The sequence below is a fragment of the Zosterops lateralis genome (genome assembly GCF_965231275.1).
Source record: "Zosterops lateralis genome assembly, chromosome: 4".
Taxonomy (NCBI): Eukaryota; Metazoa; Chordata; class Aves; order Passeriformes; family Zosteropidae; genus Zosterops; species Zosterops lateralis.
Window position 1 is genome coordinate 43,691,770 of NC_139765.1, and position 19,816 is coordinate 43,711,585.

Below are 19,816 nucleotides of genomic sequence, written 5' to 3' on the forward strand. Positions count from 1 at the left end.
CCCCATCCCGTGGCGGCGGCGGGGGGTCACTGGGCAGGGCGGGGGGCGGCGCGGCAGAGGGCGGGCCCCCGGCGGTGACGTGCCACATTCCTGCCTGAAGAGCAGCGGCGCCCCGAGGGGGCCGGCAGACTGGCAGAGACGCCGCAGCCGCTCGGACGCGATATTTTCCTTCCTTTTGATACCTCTGACTTTTCTACGTGATTTTTTTTCTACCTTAATTTATCTAGGGGTTTATTTTCCCTGACATTTCATAGTTAAGGGGTTTTTTCCCTTGAAAGAAGTAGCAGCGGAGACAGGAGGATCTCTTTATTCCGAGTCTTCGGGAGTGTAACCCTCGCTTTCAAGCTCGTTCGTAGAAGGTACGGCTGGGGCTGGCTGTTACCGGGCCAGGAGGAACGTGGCCACTTTTCGGACGGAGCGTGGCTCGTCCTTCGCGCCTTTGTCCGGCGGCAGCGCCCTGGCTTGTCCCCGCTGCGTCCCGGAAAGGTGGCAGAGCCACTGCGGCGCCACCCAGTCCCGCCACCGCTTTGCGTTTTTCCATTGAAAACGCCGGGAAGCGCGCTGTCGTCGGGGAGGGGAGGAGGGAGGTAAACACAGAGCGCGACAGCCGCGGGCGGGAGGCTCCGGCAGCCGATGTGACAATCGCCCGTCGGTGTTGCATCAGTCCGCTCCGCTATCGGGGCGGGGGGGCGGAGGCGGGGGGGGGGGGGGGGTCAGTGTGGCGGTGTCCGGGCGGCGGTGTCCGGATGTCGGTGGCAGTGCCGGTGGCAGTGCCGGTGTCGCTGGTGTCGCTGGTGTCGCTGGCAGCCGGCGCGGGGCTCACCTTTGTCCGCGCGCCCCCCGCCCCGCCCCGCGCCGCGCGCCCGGTACTTTTCCACTGGGCGGCGGCGGGCGGGGGCCGCGGGCCACGTGACGGGCGCGCGCGCTGCGGCACTGACGTCGCCCCCCGCCCCCTCCGCAGGCGCGGCGAGTCCCGCAAGGACAAAAGCCCCGGGCCCGACCCCGACCCCGCCAGCATGAGCAGCGCCGAGATGGGCAAGTTCAACATCTCGCCCGACGAGGACAGCAGCAGCTACAGCTCCAACAGCAACGACTTCAGCTACCCGTACCCCACCAAGCCGGCCGCCATGAAGAGGTGAGGGGCGCGCTGTCCCATCCCGCGGGAACGCGCGCTGCACAGCCGGGGTGGGGTGGGTCTTTCGGGGTCATTCCATCGGTTTTCCCTTTGAAATGGATTGGAAGTGCTGGTCGAGAAGTGAATACGCGAGTTGCCCGTGAGAGTCGCTAATGATGCGATGTTGTTTTGCAGCCACTATGCGGATATGGACCCAGAAAACCAAAATTTCTTGCTCGACTCCAACCTTGGAAAGAAGAAATATGAAACTCAGTATGTAAGTACCCAGCAATGACGTTCCAAATAAATAAACAAACAAACAAACACACACTGCCAAATTTATGTTTGCTTTAATCCTGAGATGAGTAATAACTTTCTATTAATTACTGCCTATCTCCCTTTCCTCAGCATCCGGGTACTACTTCATTTGGAATGTCAGTATTTAATCTGAGCAATGCTATTGTGGGTAGTGGCATCCTTGGTCTTTCTTTTGCCATGGCTAACACTGGAATTGCCCTTTTTGTGTAAGTATCTTTCAATTCATCATAAAAACTCCATCTTTCTGGGGTGTAGTTCATAATGGAAAAATACTTGGTGTAATGATATGACCCCTAGAAAATATCTAGTCATTATCATAGGTGCAGAATTGCGTTTTAGGATTTATGGCTTGTCTTAAATTTAAAGATTGTGATGCAGTCAGAAGAACCCGCAAAAATTAAACGGATTCATTGCAAGTTCTGTAACCCTCAGAAACATTTTACAGTGAATTTTACTTGACTTAGCAGTAGTTTCTTCATGATAGACTTTCCCTGAAAGTTCTGTTATCCAAGCCCCAGTCAGGGATGTGGTCTCGCTTGCCTCAACTGACATCATTGTGCCTACAGAGTTACGATGTACTTAACCAATAAAGAAGTCCATTTTATTGCTATGCTTTCACTCAGTTCAGGGATATGGTTTCAGTCACACCTCTAGGAATTTCTGCCTGCCTGCAAGGGAGGGATGTGCAATAACCAGTATATCTTTATTGGCCTGTCTACATTTGTAAAAGCTTTGAGGCGTAGGACAGAATTACAATAATGTAACTGGAAGTGACATAAGGATAAAGTTATGTACAGTGCTTTTAAATGTCCTGGAAAGTACATTTTTCACATATTGGAGGCAGTTCAGCTCACACAAGATGTGGTATCAGTGACTTGACTGCAAACGAGTATCCATGGATATGTCTAAAGGAACTTTGTGTTTTTATCCTGGAAATAGATGAATGTGCTGAATGTTCAAGAACATGTGAAGAGCAATGTTTAGTTCAAAATTTCCCTGACTCTGCTGCCAGATTTCCAGAAAGTAGGTCAGATTTACTTCCAGATGTTTCACAGTGTATTGGGTGGTGCTCAAGTTTCCTGAGGAAACTACCAATGTGTGAAGTTCTGACCTAAAGGATTTTAAGTGTATGGTGATTTGTTAATCATTTACTAAGATTTCCACTTGCTTAGATGATGCTAAACTGAATGAATCACTTAGCATGAATCTAGAAGAGATACTTCATCTCTCTATACATCAGTTTCATGCTCTAAAGATGTTCTGCAGTACATGGAAGATAATCAGTGTAATGCACATTAAAATGTCTCTGAGGAGAGGAAAAAAGAGTGTTTAAGGTTGGGTATTTGAACAGACTTGGAGGGTCCTCTTTTCTGAGGAAAAAAATATGTCAGTTTAATAATTGGGTGCTGAGCAAATTTGTTGCTTTATATTTCCAGATGCTGTGTTCAGATCTACTTGCATTAGTGCTGTTTCAAAGACAAACTAGTTTGTTACCTTTCAAAACTTGTGGATGGTACAGTTCTGAGGCAGGAAAGCACATTAATCACAGATGAAACTGAGGATTTATGATGACAGTGAGGGCATTACAGGCATCCCTTAATAACTAGGTTACAGTATCAGATCCAGATGCAGTTGATTAAGGCAGTAAGTTCTTCGAAGACTATGGAGGCACTTGTGCAAGTGCTGTGACTTGTCACTTGTGTCAGCACTAAATAAATGAATAGAATGGTCTGGAAGCCAGAAACAGAGTGAGCTTCAAGATGAATTTGCTGACTGATCTTGTCTACACTGAAGGCAGCTATTCCAGGTTAGGACTGAGAGGTCCAGGGTCTGTGCTGTTTAAAGTAGTGTAACCCTGGCACATCTCAGCTGTGCTGTTTCTGCCCAATAGCTGAGTCAAATCTATCTGTCAGAAATAGAAAAGTCTATTTGCGTGCATGTGTTAGTGATGAATTTGCACCAGTAACATAAGATCCTACATAGATCTGCGAAGCTTCTCAGATCTTTTTGTTTCCAGTTCTTTGTGCTGCATTTACTAACTTTGCCAACGTTAAAAATGACATGAAAGGAAATGTACTCTGGGAAATGAGGTTTTCCCTTTTTGCACCATTTTCGATATGCTGATTCTCAGGTTTCCTTTTGAGCAAAATGCTTGTGTTGGTGTAAGAAAGACAAGGGGGGGTTTTTAATGCTTTGTAATTTTCCACTGTGTTCTCCAGCAGCCGAGAAGTCCCCCCTAGCGAGCCACTCCAGGAAGTGCATTTGTTGTGGGAGAGATTTGTTGTTGAGAGATCCGAATTTTAGGTGATGCAAATGTGCTTCTGGAAATAATATGCATTGCCTGTAAAAGCTGTGGGGAAGATAAACAAGCCACTAGCGATTCCCATGTAAGCACATCTGAAGAGTTAACTTTTGAGGAAAGAATTTTTTTAAATGACAATAGATGTGTATTTCCATTTGAAAACACAGCTCTCAATGAGTCTGAATCTTCAGTCAATTCTTTAAGGCTTTTGCAGTTTCATCGTTACATAAAGAAAAAGGATAACAGAGGTTTAAGCTGAAAAGCTGATTTCTTTTAAGACCAAGAGATAATCTTCACTTCAGCTGTAGTTAGCCTCAACTGTATTTTTGATAGGTGCACTGTTGAACAGGGGCAGGAAGATGGGAAAAATACAGTTTCTTACAAGGATGCAAACCTTCCCCCCCCCCTCCCCCCCCCCCCACCTACCCACACACATTCCCACTGATAACTTTGTTAAGTTATTTATTATCAAATGTAGCCAAATATAATAGCCTGACACTTGGTGATGCTTATGCCACTTTAGACTGAATAGAATCCTAGTTAAAGCCTACATGAAAATTTCTTTGTATTGCCTCTGAAATGCAATGTAGTATAAAATCCTTTCTACACATGGCATTAATTGGGTTTTCAGAACACTTTTAACTTAGAATCTACATTTTTTCCCATATAATATTTTAATACGGATAATGTTTATATTTGATACATCTTTATTTAATAGGATTACAATAAGTCATTTATGGCTATTACAAATTTGCATGTTTTCCTCTCCCCAGGATACTCCTGATGTTTGTCTCAATATTTTCTTTGTATTCAGTGCATCTTCTTTTGAAGACTGCCAATGAAGGAGGTATGGCAAATTACTATTTTTCAAATATGTAGTATTTGTTTCTTATGGTGTATTTGTGAAATACACCTTTCCAATGGGATGTCATGTTTTCTTTTAGGCTCTTTATTGTATGAACAATTGGGAATGAAAGCTTTTGGTATGGCTGGAAAACTTGCTGCTTCTGGATCAATTACAATGCAGAACATTGGAGGTGAGGACAAGATCTTAAAACTTCCATACTGTCAATAATAATTGTTCCCTGCTTATTCTTGGAGACTTATTTGTCACACAACATGTGTTCATTAACTGCTTGTGTTCAAGTGAAGTTATGAAACATGTTATGTGATTCTTGCATCATGTGGCATATTCTATATTTGTAATGATCTATGATGTTATTCACCTACAGCTATGTCAAGCTACCTCTTCATAGTGAAATATGAGTTACCATTGGTCATCAAGACATTTATGAACATCGAAGAGACCACAGGGTAGGTGTTAGAACTCCTCATCAGAGAAACCATTAGGAGAAACAAATACGGAGACTGTATATATTTTTATATGAAGACCACGTTCGGTACACCATAGGGTAGCTTCTTATTCAGACAGAGATACAGTAAGTTTTCCCTCCCCCTGAGTGCTTCACTTCATTTAGATCCAGCCTGGCCTGGGAAAAGGGTAGAGAAATACAGGTATCGCATCATATTGCAGAAAGCTGTTCTGTAAGGAACATCAGGTAAGTATTAATGTATGTACCAGTCAGTACATACACTTGATAAGGAAAGATAAATGTGATCATGGTTGGTTTTTTGGTTGGTTTTTTGTTTTTTTGGGTTTTTTTTCTTACTGCATTCAAAATGGTTTGGTCTGACTAATTTGGTTTTCTAGTATTAATATTGTGGCAAGTGATTAAATGTAAGACTAAGGTGCAGTTATGCAAGGAATGTCTTAAGGAACAGTTCTCAAAAAGATACAGAGACTAAACATTGACCTAAACCATAGTTTATATGCCCAAGACTAGAGTGGTAGATGCCTTGTTATCTAGTCCTGTAGAGACCTTGACTCCAGAGAGGCTTTCCTGCTTGGCTTTAAAAAAGAGGATTCATCTTGTCTAACCATATTTTGAGTTCACCATTACAATGGTCTTAGTACAATCAGTGGAGAAGGGTGATCCTCTGTAGTGATCAGTTCGGCGCACCTGACGTAGACACATTTTGCGCATCTCCAAAGAACAGTTGATCGTATCGCTCTGTGTTGAGAGGGTGTGTGAAAACAAGATGCCTGAGTTCAGATGGGTAGTGTTAAGTGCTATAAATCTCACTCTTCAGAGTTGTACTTCTGTGCCTTGTCCTGAAGTGTCCCAGTCTTGAGAGGGCTGAGCAGCTCAAGACTCCAACTTACACCTAAGCCTGAGTTCAGAAGGTAGGCATTTTTCTGCCGTGTTCCCCAAGGGGTTCAAGCCAATTGGTGATGTTCATACAGCTTGCTGATAGATATTGTCATAATAACAGTGCTAGCCATATTTTTTTTTCTTTTTCTTTTTTATTTTTTTTAATGTAGTTGAATGCTGCACCTGCCCTATTTACTTAGTATTGTTATGTTTACAAATTCTTTGCTGGGAAGGTTCATTTCTCTCCTTTGGCTGAATTCAAGTCCATATTTTTTGATTCTTAAGAGAGCCCCCAGAGTAGCCAGTATTTAGAAGGGGGCTCGGAGGCAAATATTTTTAACTGTCCCGTCTTCAGTAAAGAATTCAAAACTGGTTGCAATTCAAAAGGGAAAGTTAAAGTCTGTGAATCTCACTGGATACAGCTGCTGCTCTGCAAATCTGGCCGAGAAAATTAAGAAATTGATTTCTGTATCTTAAACATTTTCTCATTGTCCGGCACGAGGTTGCTGTACACTGATTTAAAGTAAATATTCTCTCAGTGCTATGGCAATTGTGAACCCCATTTGACCGACTCTCTCCATGCATTGCTTAGGGGAATCTGGGTGGCTGCCGTTGGCATGGATTCCACTCTGGCAGCCTGGGGACTAACATGTAAGCACTTACCTGTTCAAGTGTCCCAAAATAATGCTTACTGTAAAAGAACTTCTGGAATTCTGAGACAATATTACAAATACTAGCTCCATTATTAAAATTTGCTTAGCAACTTCTAAAGTACTTGGCTATATTTTAAAACTGCACAATCCCATTCTTTACTCTTCAGGACGGAAAAACTTTGAAGTCCTTGATCTGAAAGTCCTGATGGCCTCTATATGGTATGCACAATAGCAGTGCATGTTCATGTGATTGTATCAACTGCAAGGAGTTTCTTTGTTGTGATTTCTTTTAAATTTGCCACAAGTCTACCATATTTTTAAAAAAGACAATGAAAGGTGTATGGTGTTAATGTCCTCTACATCTGAAGTTTTTTTAAATGCTCCTTTTTTACATCTATTTATCCCAGATAAAACTGAGGAAAGGGATGACTACATAATTTTTGCATTTACTATGTAAATCCAGAGCAAGTATGTTAATTATTCCATATTTCCATTAGCATATAAAAGGCTATAATTCAGCAACTGAGTTTGCATATACAAATTTCAAATTAAATTATGTTTACCTAAATAGTATACAGTCCATTTGAAAATAAATACTGTTAAATGATATCATAATAGGACATAAAGTATTAATACTTGGGAATAAATGTGTAACTTAGTGTTGCTTTAATTGCTTAAAGTAAAGTAAAGTACAGGTGGTCCTGTAGGACTTTGTTTTTATATATTTCAGAAAACGGTGTTAATCTTCTAATGCTCAAAAATGTTCTGTGACAAAATAGCTACTGCTTCTTACAGAAAAAATGGCAAAAATGTTCAGAAGGAAAAAGCTTCTGAAGTTCTTACCATGTTTTCCCTACTGAAAGGGACTAAATGTGCCTCCAAGAGACTCCCAGTGCTTGCTGGAGTTTTCTCAGCCAGTGGGCTTGAGCTACTGCCTTACCTTCAGCCTTCACCTGTTTTTCTTTAACTCTCACAGGGCACTCAACAGAATTTTGTTTCCATTAAAAGTGAAACCCTGCTGGGGCCCTGCAATATTCTAGCACATCTGGAGAGTTGGGAACCAGCACTCAGGAAAATTATATTTTTTCCATGATTGATCCCACTAGACTTTTTTCTAACCAATCATTTAGTTTTCTGTCTTCTGACTTCCAGATGTTATTATTTTTATTAAAGGACACTAAAGGAAAGGCACAATGCAGGTTTGGGGTGAGATAAGAAACTATTGTAGGGTGCTAGGTCCATATAGGAAATTAAATGCTGTCATTTGTGACATTAGGTAGTGCATTTTTTAAGGAGCCATATGTTGTAGAATATAAGAGGGAAGACTAAATTGCAAATGTAATTTTTAAATACTTCATTACTTACAAATATTGCCTTCTTTTCTACAGAGAATGGTATCTCAACGGTGACTATTTAGTGCTGCTGGTATCTGTCATCCTCATTCTTCCACTGTCCCTACTGAAAAATCTAGGTAAGTAATAGAGAGCAATCAAAATAAAGACTCATTGGAAATACTGTGGGGAAATGTGTTGCTGCAATGTTTGAGTCTTAAAAGGCTGTATGAATTAACAGCTGTCTCCAAACTTGTCTCTTGGGACTAATCAGCATTTAGGTAATTGTTGTCAGTCTCCTTGAAGAAAGGAAAAAAAAAATCAAGACAAGTATACTAAATTACAGATGTGTTTGTGGAAAATGAAAGGACAGCAGATAGGATGGCTTTAGAAGGAAGCTCAACAGGAACTTTGTTTCTGTTCTTATCCTAAAGTTTGACCTATTTGGTCAATGGTGAAATAATACAATGTTGTTTCCAGCTCTCCTGTAATTCTCCTTTGAAGAATAAGGCTGCTAACCCTGAGGAGTATCTTATTTTAGATCCTGAGGAGTAACAGAATATCCATACCAAATGCTTTATCTGAAATGACTGTAATTCAGTGATATGTGTGAATAATTCAGTTAACACACTGTTTATTTAGAGAATCCTGTAGTGGAATTTTAATAATTGAGAGTCTCAATGTGAATTACTCTCTCAAATTACTATTTTCCAGAAGTTAAGTAAATCAGTAAAAACAGAAGGAAAAAAGCTAAGTTATCTGATAGTGCATGCTATTAAAATTAATCCTATATCATTCTTAGTATTCAATAATCAATTCATATAGTTGTTGCTGTGGGGTTTTTTAGTTTGTTTCTTTTTCTTGTAAGTTAAAAAGTTTAACATTACAGACTCACCGTATATACAGACCCTAATATGTCTGGCAGAACCTTTAGATCTGGGTTGGGATTAGCAGAAAGTCAATGAATAATTAATTTGTTTTGTGTAATGCTAAGGAAATGACAATCAAAAGAGATTACTTCACAGAATATGTTTTGTCATAATGTTTTGACTTGAATGGTGTTTCTGTTTATTGTACCTTAGATTTTTTTTTTATCTTTCTTGATCACAGGGTATTTGGGCTATACCAGTGGCTTTTCCTTACTTTGCATGGTCTTCTTTCTGATTGTTGTAAGTATAATCTTGTAAACTTCCAGTCCTTGTAAAACTGCATTTCAAAGTGAAATTAAGCACAGTTTCTAAAATTTTTCATATCTTGCATTAGTCAAAGTAATAAATGTGTGGCTTTATTTCTAGGTCATTTGGAAGAGGTTTCAGATTCCTTGTCCTATGGACAGTGTCATCATGAACGTGACATTAATTAATGCAACAATGGCACCTTTGGTAAATGAAAATATAACAGCTGATGATATGTGCAAGGCAAAATATTTCATCTTCAATTCACAGGTAACTGACTGAAAATCAGATGCTCTGTTGAAAATAACTGAGACTAAGTATGTAGCAGATAAATTAGGTCATATCTCCTTCAAGCAGTTGCCCAGTTTTAAAATTGGGATGTGTTAAGACTTCCTGTTCCAATAGACATGGGTACTGTTTACCTCATGCACACTGGGTGTTTCTACATGCCAAATACACTGAAATTAGAGGAGCTTGAGGTGCCCGTTTGAGTGGGAAAAAACACATTTCTCATTCTTCAGCACAGCATTTCTCAAGCTTTCTCAAGGAAATTAGTGAAGCATTTTAAAAAGTAGATTGCAGAAGATGAAGAAAATTGTAGAATTGTGCAAATATGGTGTTTAACTTGTTCCCAGTCGCAAATTCTTGACTCATGAATGCTCCCAATTACAGTGGTGAATCTCCACCCAAGTGTAATACTCAATACCAAGTTCAGGATGGCTTAAGCCTGTGAGTTGCTGAACATGATTTTGAATGCAAATACATTCAGCTCAGCATGCACTTCAGTGAGATTTGAGACTATTTGGTACCTCAGGGTCTGAGTTTAAGAAAATAGGAATTGTTTTAACATTTTCCACAGTTTTCATTGTAAAGAATAGCTGGTCTTTATCACCAAATGAGGCCAAAACTGAAGAGTCTCCTTATGACTCTGTTAATGAAATTTCTAATGTCTGTTGAGATACTTAAAGAAACATGCTTCTTTTTTTTTCAGACTGTTTATGCTGTCCCAATCCTAACATTTTCTTTTGTCTGCCATCCTGCAATTCTTCCTATTTATGAAGAACTAAAAGGGTAAGTGTTAGATATATGCCTGTAATTTCACTAAACAAACAAATATAGTATGAAACAGTATGTTCTCACTGCTAACCATCTTTCTTTTTCTTACAGCCGAAGCCGTAAAAGAATGATGAGTGTGTCCTACGTATCTTTTTTTGCCATGTTCCTCATGTACTTATTGGCTGCTCTCTTTGGATACTTGACATTTTATGGTGAATATTGTCTTCTCTGCATTTTTAAAAATCATTTACATTCCGCAAGCTCCCAGTATTATTTAAAAAATAGAACAAGCAAGCATTTACTATGCATTCTAAATATACACCGTTAGTTGAGCTTTTTTTTTTTTTTTAGTACTTCTATAAGTGCACACCCCGAAGGGGATCAGTAATAGAATTAGGCCCAAGACATAGGATTAAAATTGGATTAAACCAAATTCCGTGCCTCGGAGTCATCCCTGTGTAAAATGGATACATTCTTACAGGATGTCTTGAGGCTTTCAATTCATATTGATGTAACTGTAAAATTTGCATGGAATCTAGAGCAGAAACACATGTTTAAGGAGTATGTCAACTTAAAATACTGTTTTCTTTATAGGAAACGTCGAACCAGAGCTGCTTCACACCTACTCTGCTTACCTGGGTGCTGATGTTCTCCTTCTTATTGTGCGTCTTGCTGTACTTATGGCTGTCACCCTCACTGTACCTGTAGTTATTTTCCCAGTAAGTAATTTTATTTTTTTTAACACCTGTACTGCTGCAGGCATTTACTGATTTGGCAACTCTTGTTTATTAATTGAACAACTGAAGAGTTTTTATCTTAACTGCGAAAGGAAACTTATTCTGATAAACTTGACAATTTATAGCTATACTGTTAATTCAATAAATATATATCATTTACTAAGCAGTAGATACAAATATATTCAGTTATTGTTTTCCCGGTATGGTTGTATTGGGGAAATAAAACAGATTGCCCCTCTATAAAAATACTTACACTGCTGTATTATCAGCTTACAAAAGCATCTTTTTGTACATACATTGTGGACACAATCAGGCCATTTATATGTATATTGTAGAGCAGCATCCTTAGGTGCTACAAAATCTCCTGGAATTTATTTTTGTTCAAGCCAGATGCTTTTTCTTTTTTTCTCCATATTACTTTCATCTTTTGCCTTCTATTAAAATCTGAAGCATTCAGGAAAATGATGTTAAAATACTTTCAGAAGGAAGGTCTAATTCAGGTGACAAATCACTGTCTTCCAAAATGAAGACTAAACTGTCTGTTTTTTTCCCCCCCTTCCTTCCAAAGATCCGCAGTTCCATCACCCAGCTGCTGTGGGCAGGGAAGGAGTTCAGCTGGTGGCGTCACTGTTCCATTACCGTGGCTCTCCTGGTGTTTACCAACTTGCTCGTTATCTTTGTCCCTACTATCCGGGACATCTTTGGATTCATTGGTAAGCATTTTCTTGTCAGATCAAGCAGTCAAATCAAGCAGTCTTTCACATCTCAGAAAAAGCAGTTCTGGTCTAATTAGAGTATGTTTACCTGTTTATGAATAATTATCTCTATGCTTTTTTTCTACAGGTGCTTCTGCAGCTGCCATGCTGATCTTTATACTTCCTTCTGCCTTCTATATCAAATTAGTGAAGAAGGAACCAATGAAGTCAGTGCAAAAGATTGGGGTATGTATAGATAAATATGTAACTACACTTGCTTACTAATTCAAAGCAAAAAAATTATTTATCTTCTTCATGATTTATGAATTTTGAAGTCCTGGTGAAGATAGTCAGTGAATTGGCATTTAATGTTATCTTGCCTAATTGCAAGGAGTTGCACAGGAACTCAAAACTAAGGAACTGGCCATCACAAGACTTGGGTCACTTCAGTGACTTCTCTCAGCCCCTGGACCCCAATCTCAACAATAGCTGGGTCATTCTGTTGCTGCTAAGAGCCAGATTTCAACAGAATATCCTAAGAAGTATATTTTAAAAGCCTTAATATTTTTCAAATATTCTTTTAAGACCTATTTACATTTTTTTCCCCATAAAAGCTCATCTCTGCCAATTGTTTGGGTTATCTTGATTGTTCTTGGTACTCTTATGAATCACAGGCATACTGATTCATGATGCAATCAGACATATTGAGACAGTCAAGTTAGCACAGTGGCATAGCCTGCCTGGTATCAGCAGCTACATTCACTTCCCTTAGTTGAGGGTGAGCTCTGCTATACTGAAAATAAATGTACTTTTTGATTTGAGAAAGTACTGCAAATATAAGAAGGATACTTAGCTCCTTGTCATTGACTTGATCTCTTGTCTCCTTTATTTTGTCCTCTGTGAGCAATGGCATTTGTGCCATACATGAGTGTGAATTTATAGGCGTATGCTGTGATTTGCCAACAGTCATAGCAGAATCTGAAATACTTCTTTTATGTTTTCTTTTTCAGGCTTCATTCTTCTTTCTGAGTGGTATACTTGTGATGACTGGGTGTATGACACTGATTATTTTAGACTGGACCCAGAATGTTACATCTGATGGCCATTAACTGCCCTGGTTTAATCTCTGTAATACTCCACTTCAAATGCCAGTGTTCACTCAGATATCTACTGAGAACGAAAATGAGCTATTCAGCTTCCTTTAAAAGGCAGATTCTTTGTTGATGGTTCTTCTGATTGTAGAATATCTGAACTCTGTCTTTAAGAAACTATTCTGCATGATGGAAGTGGATATTAACATCAAACCACGTGAGTGTCTGGCTGAAGGAAGTGACAACTTTATTCCATTCCAGAGAATGGACAGAACTCTCTGTAGACTTTTATCAAGCCATGTTTGGCTTTCGTCATTGTTACTTGGATATTTTGTTATTTTACTTGAATGTGCCTAATGGAACCATTTGATGTGAGAAAGAACTCTTTAATTTACAGCAAAGTGTTTAAATAACCAATGAGAGAGTGAGCGCAAGAGAGAAATGCTATTATTTTTTGTACCAAAAATTCTTATGGACCTCAAAAGCACTATTTTGACTTTAAGAAACATTTTTCTAAAAAGAATGAAAAAGTAACATAGAAGAGCTCAGAAAAATATTTAATTAGTGTCCTAAATTAAACTTAGTTTGATTTTATTGATCTCTTCACTCATGTCATGAGTGACAGGACCCGAGGAAAGGGCATGAAGCTAAGTTAAGAGAGGTTAAGGTTGGATATCAGGATGAGGTTTTTTACACAGAGGGTGGTTGGGCACTGGAACAGGCTACCCAGGAAAGTGGTCACAGCACCACCCTGAGAGTTCAAGAAGTGTTTAGACAACACTCTCAGGCATGTGGTGTAGTTCTTGGGGTGCCCTGTGCACGGCCAGGAGCTGGACATGGTGATTCTGATGGGTCCTTTCTCACTCAACATACTTTATGATTCTGTGGGGGCATAATTAGAAGAAATTTTATTTTAAAAATGCTTCTAATGACCAAAATAGAAAATATGCCAATTCAGATCAAAATTCTCTGATACTAAATCCTTTCAACAAAGTTCCCTTAGAGAAAATAATCCTGAAAGTCATTTCAGGTTTACATAAGTAACTAGAGTTACCAAAATGGCATGGAAACACAAATTTTCAAACTTTAAAAAAACCCACCCTTTAGAAAAGGGTACATTTGAGAAAAGCATAACCAATTTTATTTAATAACCAATTTTATTTAGATTACCTAAAATTTACCAATTTTAGGTAATCTAAAATTGTAAAGATGGCATTGACATTTCCCTTCTTGAGGTACTCAGTAGTGCAATTGAGTAAAACAGGGTTTGGGGTTTTGCTTTTTGGGATTTTTTTTTTTTTTTTTTCTGTTGTAGATAGAAAGTGAATGGCACTGAAGCTATGATGCCTGCCATTAATACAAAACTCCCTCCTCAACTTTCTTTTATTAATAAGGTCCATTGTCAGTTTAACAATGTTTGTTGGGATTTTTTTCTATCCAATCTATCTTGAAACACTCTGTAGGAAAACAAAAACAGTCCTAATGTAGTCTTCTAGTTGTATAATATTCAAAAACTGTACAGTATTTCTCAAATTCCTCATCTGTTATTGGATTTTGAATTACTTGACTATTCTGTTTCTGAGTCAAATCCACAAAATAACTGCACCAATAATTCATGCTTGGTACAAACTCTCTTCACATACGCAACTGGGATTCCTCTTCCAATTTATGCTGTATATTAGTATTAAAGATAACCTCATAGGCTGGATAGTCATCTCATACTTGTTTGCTTCAGAAATAGATAAAAGTTTCTAATGAGCCCTAGCTGATGAAACAGGTGCTGTATGGTTGTGATGAGCTATTTTGTTTCTAGTGCATGTTTGCTCTTTCATTCTTGTCCCAGGTTGAAGAGAGGTAGCATTTGTATAACAGCGTACTTGGCTTATAAGAGGTTCTCAAACACAGCAATATTGGGTACAAAAGCCTAGATAGAGATTATTAATGAAATAGTCATGGCAATGTGGTCAACTGTCTTCATCTGACACAATGCTTTAAAAATCCAGTCTATGAAGTTCCACTCAGTCATTGTGTCAGAGAGACCAAGTAAAGGCCTGTAATCCATTAACTAAACAGTGCCTGAGACTTTCTTGCTCTTGTAGAATTAATCAGAAATAAATCTAAACAATAGTCACCATTTGGCAGATAATGTCAAGCTCTGCCCAGCCATTTAAAATCTATGGAAAAACAACTGCAGGTATTTTGTATTGATACTTCTGCATGACTGTAAGTACTGGTCACTAAGACTATAGTGTAAAACTGTAATGACAAGTTAGATTCCTTGTGTGTTATTTGTATTGTTAATTCGGTGGTACTCAACTGGCAATTAATGATCCTGGAGTCAGCAGTGACTAATGCTCTGTAGGTACTTCTCTGCCTCAGGTACTGTACATCCATGGCTAACTATCCCATGTTATCTGATCTCCTCAGAAGTGCTGAGCATGTGCCTCCTCAGTACTCTGGCAGCTTTTCTTCCTCCACAAATGTGCAAAGGTGGAAGAGGATTAAAATGTTGTCTACCTTTGAGCAATTTGTAGCACATAAGGGGTGAAGTGCTTCCCTTGCCAGCACTTAAAAAGAAGAAAGAAAGTGAGAAATATCCTCCTTTCTCACAGCAACCATAGAAAAGGAAGGAGTTGTGAGAAGTCACTACAAAGTCCTTCTTGGCAACCAGAAGGGAAGCAGATTTTTGTGATGACACCTCATAGTGTATTGTACATGTCACTAATTCTCTGAATGTAGCAATTTCCAGATTATACATTATGTGTCATATAATTTGATGACTGACTCCCCACCTGCAATAGTTGAGTTCCACTTGGCTGGGTCGATTTCCAACATGTGATTTTTTTTTTTAATGATTTTTTTTTTCCAAACCTGTCTGTTTACCATTACAAACCACCTAAAAGAGCAGCTTCAGTATTAAACCACTGTTTTGTCACCTCAGTTAGACATTATTGTCTTCCATGATATTTCAGTCATAAATGTAACATGTTATTTATAAAACATTAATCCATTAAAACTAAAACTATTTTCAATATTTATGATAGTCTATGTACATAAATTGTATGTGTGTATATACTGTAAGTATAATGTATATAATGTAGCTTTGGAGTCCAGGATTTATGTATATATTCCTCTCTCATTACTGATTGTTACATCATTTCAAGGAGTTGTCCATGTTGTACATCTGTGTAACAGCTGTCAAAAGAAAGAGCCTTTTTCAACAAACTGTAATGCTTACAGAGATGAAAGAAGTGTGTTAACGCCTAAGGTGTGTAAGAAAACACTAAGATTGTATTTATTACAAATGTATATGTTGCAATAAACACAGGAATCACTTGGGTCCATAGAAAGCATCGTTCAGGTTCATGAATACTTTCTCTCTACTATTTACCATGGATGTTACGATTTCCTGAATGCAGCAAGTGAACCACCTCTGCGACCTAACACTCGTTGGGCCGCCGGATTCGGGCATCCCACGGTACATCCGTGTACATATGTAAATACCCGCCTTACTGCTAGAGGCCAACAGCCTAGCTACTGTTGCTGGCTGCACTTGTGGCCAGCAACATGGTTTCAATGAAACATTGTATGTTTGTTTTAACTGAAATAAATAAATAGATAATCCTAAGAAACTGTGTTATGTTTTTCTTGGCGGAGGCATTTGGAGGGTTTTCTTTAGAGATTATGCTAAAACTGTACCTGTAATTTCATGCATATTTAACTTACTGAACACTTTTCAGGAAAGAGAGGGGGTGAAAAATGGCATACAACTACATCCACAACTTATAACACTACAAGGGTAAAGAGAACAAGTCTGGGCATGAGAGATCAAATTCTACAAGGAACTTGCATTAAGTAATTTCTTTTATGGAAAAGGCATAGCTGGAGACAAGACTCAATGTGTTAGACCTTGTCTATGTGTAATAAGTGAGTGAGTCTTGCTTAAAATCCTGTGCCACTTCCTTTCATTTGAATCTCCAGAAGAAAAATTATTGCTTATGTAAAAAATTACAAAACTGGCATGCCTGGTTTGCTTCCATTTTGGAAACTGGGTACAAACCGAGTGTAGCATATGCGTTCTTGATTCTCCATAAATCTGCATCACGTCATATGAATATCTGTCCCCAATATTCAGAATTGGTTGAGTAACACTGGAGTTGTAACTCAGTGTGTTACGTATACATCAAAATGCTATACAAAAGGAATACTTAAAAAGGATAGTTAAATGCTCTGAAATTAGGAAATCCTCAATTAAGGTTGCATTAATTACAGGACTGCAAAGTATTTTTTCCTGGAATCCTCACTTAGTAGTTGTTCATTAAGATGCTTTCTGTGCATTCACAATGTTTATGTGTTTGCTCAAAATCCAAAGCCCATCCTGATGAGAGATGAATGCCTTCATTCCTTTTTAATTCTCATTTTAGTGTCATGTTTGTGAAACACGAATTACTTGTTTTCACAGTGTTGCAGGCCTTTAAGAAGGTGTTAATCAGTGTACAGCTCTGGAGCATGGAGAGGAAGGAAGCACTGTGGCACAGCAATGTATGAGTCCACAATTTAATGTCCTCCACTTGCTTATTTTGTATTTTAGCATTTGCTTACATGCATCTGAAGCATAACTTCAAACAGGTTTTGCATGATGATCATTCTTGGAACAAAAACCCCAAGCACCATGCACCAAGCTAGCTATTTGGAAAGGGTGACCATGTTTGGAAAGGCTCCATTGTCCTAAGGTGTCTGGTATCACACAGGAACTTCATAGCAATGCGGAAGTCCTTCCCCTAGAATGCTGCTTGACAAGCTGAACAGTTAAGCTCACCTTTACAATCACGCAATTCCATCAATTTAAATAAAACGAGAAGCAGTCTTTTCTACATCTTATTTCTCACAAGAATGAGAAGACCACTCATCTTGGGAGATGAATGAGATGGTGTAATGATTTTTAAAAAAATGGAACTGAAATTACATTGGGACAGTGTCTAAAATCCCATGCTTTGAGCCTCTCTACCTGCCACAAAGTCTTTGCTCGAAAAGAGGGTTAAGTTGTCACTTCATGTTTATTCGCAATGCTACACTTTGTGAATGTCTTTAGGTCTGTCCAGGAGACAGATGGCACTTTAACTTTCTTCTAGTTTCCCTGAAATTTCTTCTTTCTTCCACCCTGGCCTTGCCAAGTCTGTCCTGCCCCAAGGTCACGCCTAGCCATCTCACCCCCAAGTGTTAATGCAGCAGCTGGATTGTATCAGGTCACATCCTCAGGTCCCCTCTGGCTTAGCTCATACCCCTGTTTGGAGGGCATCACAGTTCCCATCCTGTCTGTGTGCCCAGGTTTCCTTTCTGGGGACTCAGAACAGAGCATGGCTAGTGTATATTCATATTTCAGCTCCAGAAGAAACCAAGATGCCATGAGGCATCCTTCATTCCTTTAAGGAATGTGGACATGTCATCCCATCTCCAGTGTAAATGTGCCCAGCACCGGTTTCCTTGGCCTTTCTGCTACCAGTCTCTTAAGTGTGACAGAATCTCACACAATCTCTTAAGTGTGACCAGGTCTCACCTGCTTTCACATGCATTTCCTTCTGTCCTCTGGCACAGCTGCTTTTGGCTGTCTAAGGTGACTTTTCCTCAAGTCTGTCACTCTTGTTTGCACCTTTGTCCCAATTTGCCAGCTCCCTTGAAATATCACCTCTTGAAGTTCCTCTTGCAAGCCACCTTCCTTCATCCCAATACCTTTCTGACTATGTCCCTGCCCCAGCCCAGCACCAATCTGTCCACATTTTCCTTACCCAGGCACAGCTGGAAATATATTCCTTTGATTTTTCTAGTGTCTGCCCACCTGGTCTCCTCATGGCCACCACTGTAACTATAAGCCTTATTTTCTTGTTCTCTGGCCACCCCTCCAGCTCTTCATCAGCCCAGAGAAGGCCAATTCCACACCCCATTTAGGCAACCCTTGCCCCTCCAGCCTTTGCCTGAGTTCAAAGCCCTGATCTAGAGGATAGCAGGGGCATCTTTTCCAGGAAATATGATTTATTATATTACTACAGGAAAACATACTCTTTTCCCTGATTCTATTCTCAAATGGGCTAAATCATTTAGTCTGATTGTTTTTCCACAGAGATGAACAAAAAAAAAAAACATCCTGCTGCAGTTACTCATGACAGAAAATGTCAGAAGAATCATCTGAAACTAGGTACCATTTGAAAGAACAGAAACATACCCAAATAAGAGAACAGTCAGGTAATCCCAGTAACAGGTGGCATAACCAGCCATGTTAGAAAATATTATTTAAATTATAAATAAGCGGTAATTTTTTATTTTCATTAATATTTACATATAGAAAAAGAAAAAAAAAAAACACCTTTCCAGTTGCAGATCATAAATTGATAGGTGATGTATGTCGGATAGCTACTAGTAATAATGTAGAAACTCAGTATGGGTCCTGGAAAGGAAGTGTAGCTTATATAACTAGCATTTTCATGAACTTTTATAATGTTCCTCATGCCATCTCCAAACAGCTTAGATTGCAGCAAAATTAAATAGAGCCAGGTAAAGTGCTCTGGGTATTCCCAAATTCTCAGGAGTTACTGGGCTGGGGCTAATGTGGTCAATCACAATAAATATCATTTTCTGAACCTCCAATATTGTTCCTGCTCACTGCAGTGAAATGATTCAATGTGCTGGTGGAATGCACCTTGGGGCTGGAGCCCAGGTGACTACACAGAACAGACTGACAGGTCACCTGAGAAATGGCATGAAGCACCCCCTGGGCACCTCACCCTGCCCATGGCACTGTCACCTGGAGGCCCCACTCAAACCCCACTGAGGACTCAGGCATTGACTAAAACTGGCAGGAGTTTCTGCTGTGGGCAAGGCGTAGGGAGCATGTCCCAGCACCACGGCTGAGGAAAACACTGAGGCAAATGCTAAGATGAGGATCCAAAAGGCCAGAGCAGAGCCTCAGTTTTGTGGAAATGTGAAGAGTAGCCACAGAGAACATGAGCAGTTTCCCTCTTTGTCCATCAGAAAACAGTGACAACCAGGAGACCTTCAGAAGATTGGTTTGAAAATGGCTGCCCTAAAATATTTGCATTTGTGCTTGCTTTTCTGACATGACTGGGAGGGCATCCA

The 19,816-nt window shown here is 39.5% G+C and overlaps 1 protein-coding gene across 2 annotated transcripts; it reads left to right on the plus strand.

Annotated features, from left to right (window-relative positions):
* Positions 1-116: 116 nt before the first annotated feature.
* SLC38A2 (solute carrier family 38 member 2) lies at positions 117-16,308 on the plus strand. 2 transcript variants are annotated; one of them, XM_083859161.1, is made up of 16 exons: positions 117-359; positions 962-1,135; positions 1,310-1,391; positions 1,523-1,638; positions 4,508-4,581; positions 4,679-4,771; positions 4,967-5,048; positions 7,989-8,071; positions 9,042-9,100; positions 9,227-9,376; positions 10,098-10,177; positions 10,274-10,374; positions 10,757-10,881; positions 11,468-11,612; positions 11,743-11,840; positions 12,605-16,308. In XM_083859161.1, exons 2-16 carry the CDS (start codon positions 1,017-1,019, stop codon positions 12,701-12,703), a joined length of 1,506 nt encoding a protein of 501 aa, XP_083715287.1. In that variant the 5' UTR covers positions 117-359; positions 962-1,016; the 3' UTR covers positions 12,704-16,308. The 2 variants fall into 2 exon arrangements, with proteins under 2 accessions (XP_083715287.1, XP_083715288.1); XM_083859162.1 differs by lacking the exons at positions 117-359; positions 962-1,135; positions 1,310-1,391 and adding an exon at positions 3,652-3,819 and having other exon boundaries at positions 1,526-1,638.
* The last annotated feature ends 3,508 nt before the right edge of the window (positions 16,309-19,816 follow it).

Coding starts and splice junctions, on each gene's coding strand:
- SLC38A2 (XM_083859161.1), top strand. CDS start 1,017: ATGAGCAGCGCCGAGATGGGCAAGTTCAACATCTCGCCCGACGAGGAC. Junction 1,136..1,309: donor AAGCCGGCCGCCATGAAGAG/GTGAGGGGCGCG, acceptor GTTGTTTTGCAG/CCACTATGCGGATATGGACC. Junction 11,613..11,742: donor GGACATCTTTGGATTCATTG/GTAAGCATTTTC, acceptor TTTTTTCTACAG/GTGCTTCTGCAGCTGCCATG.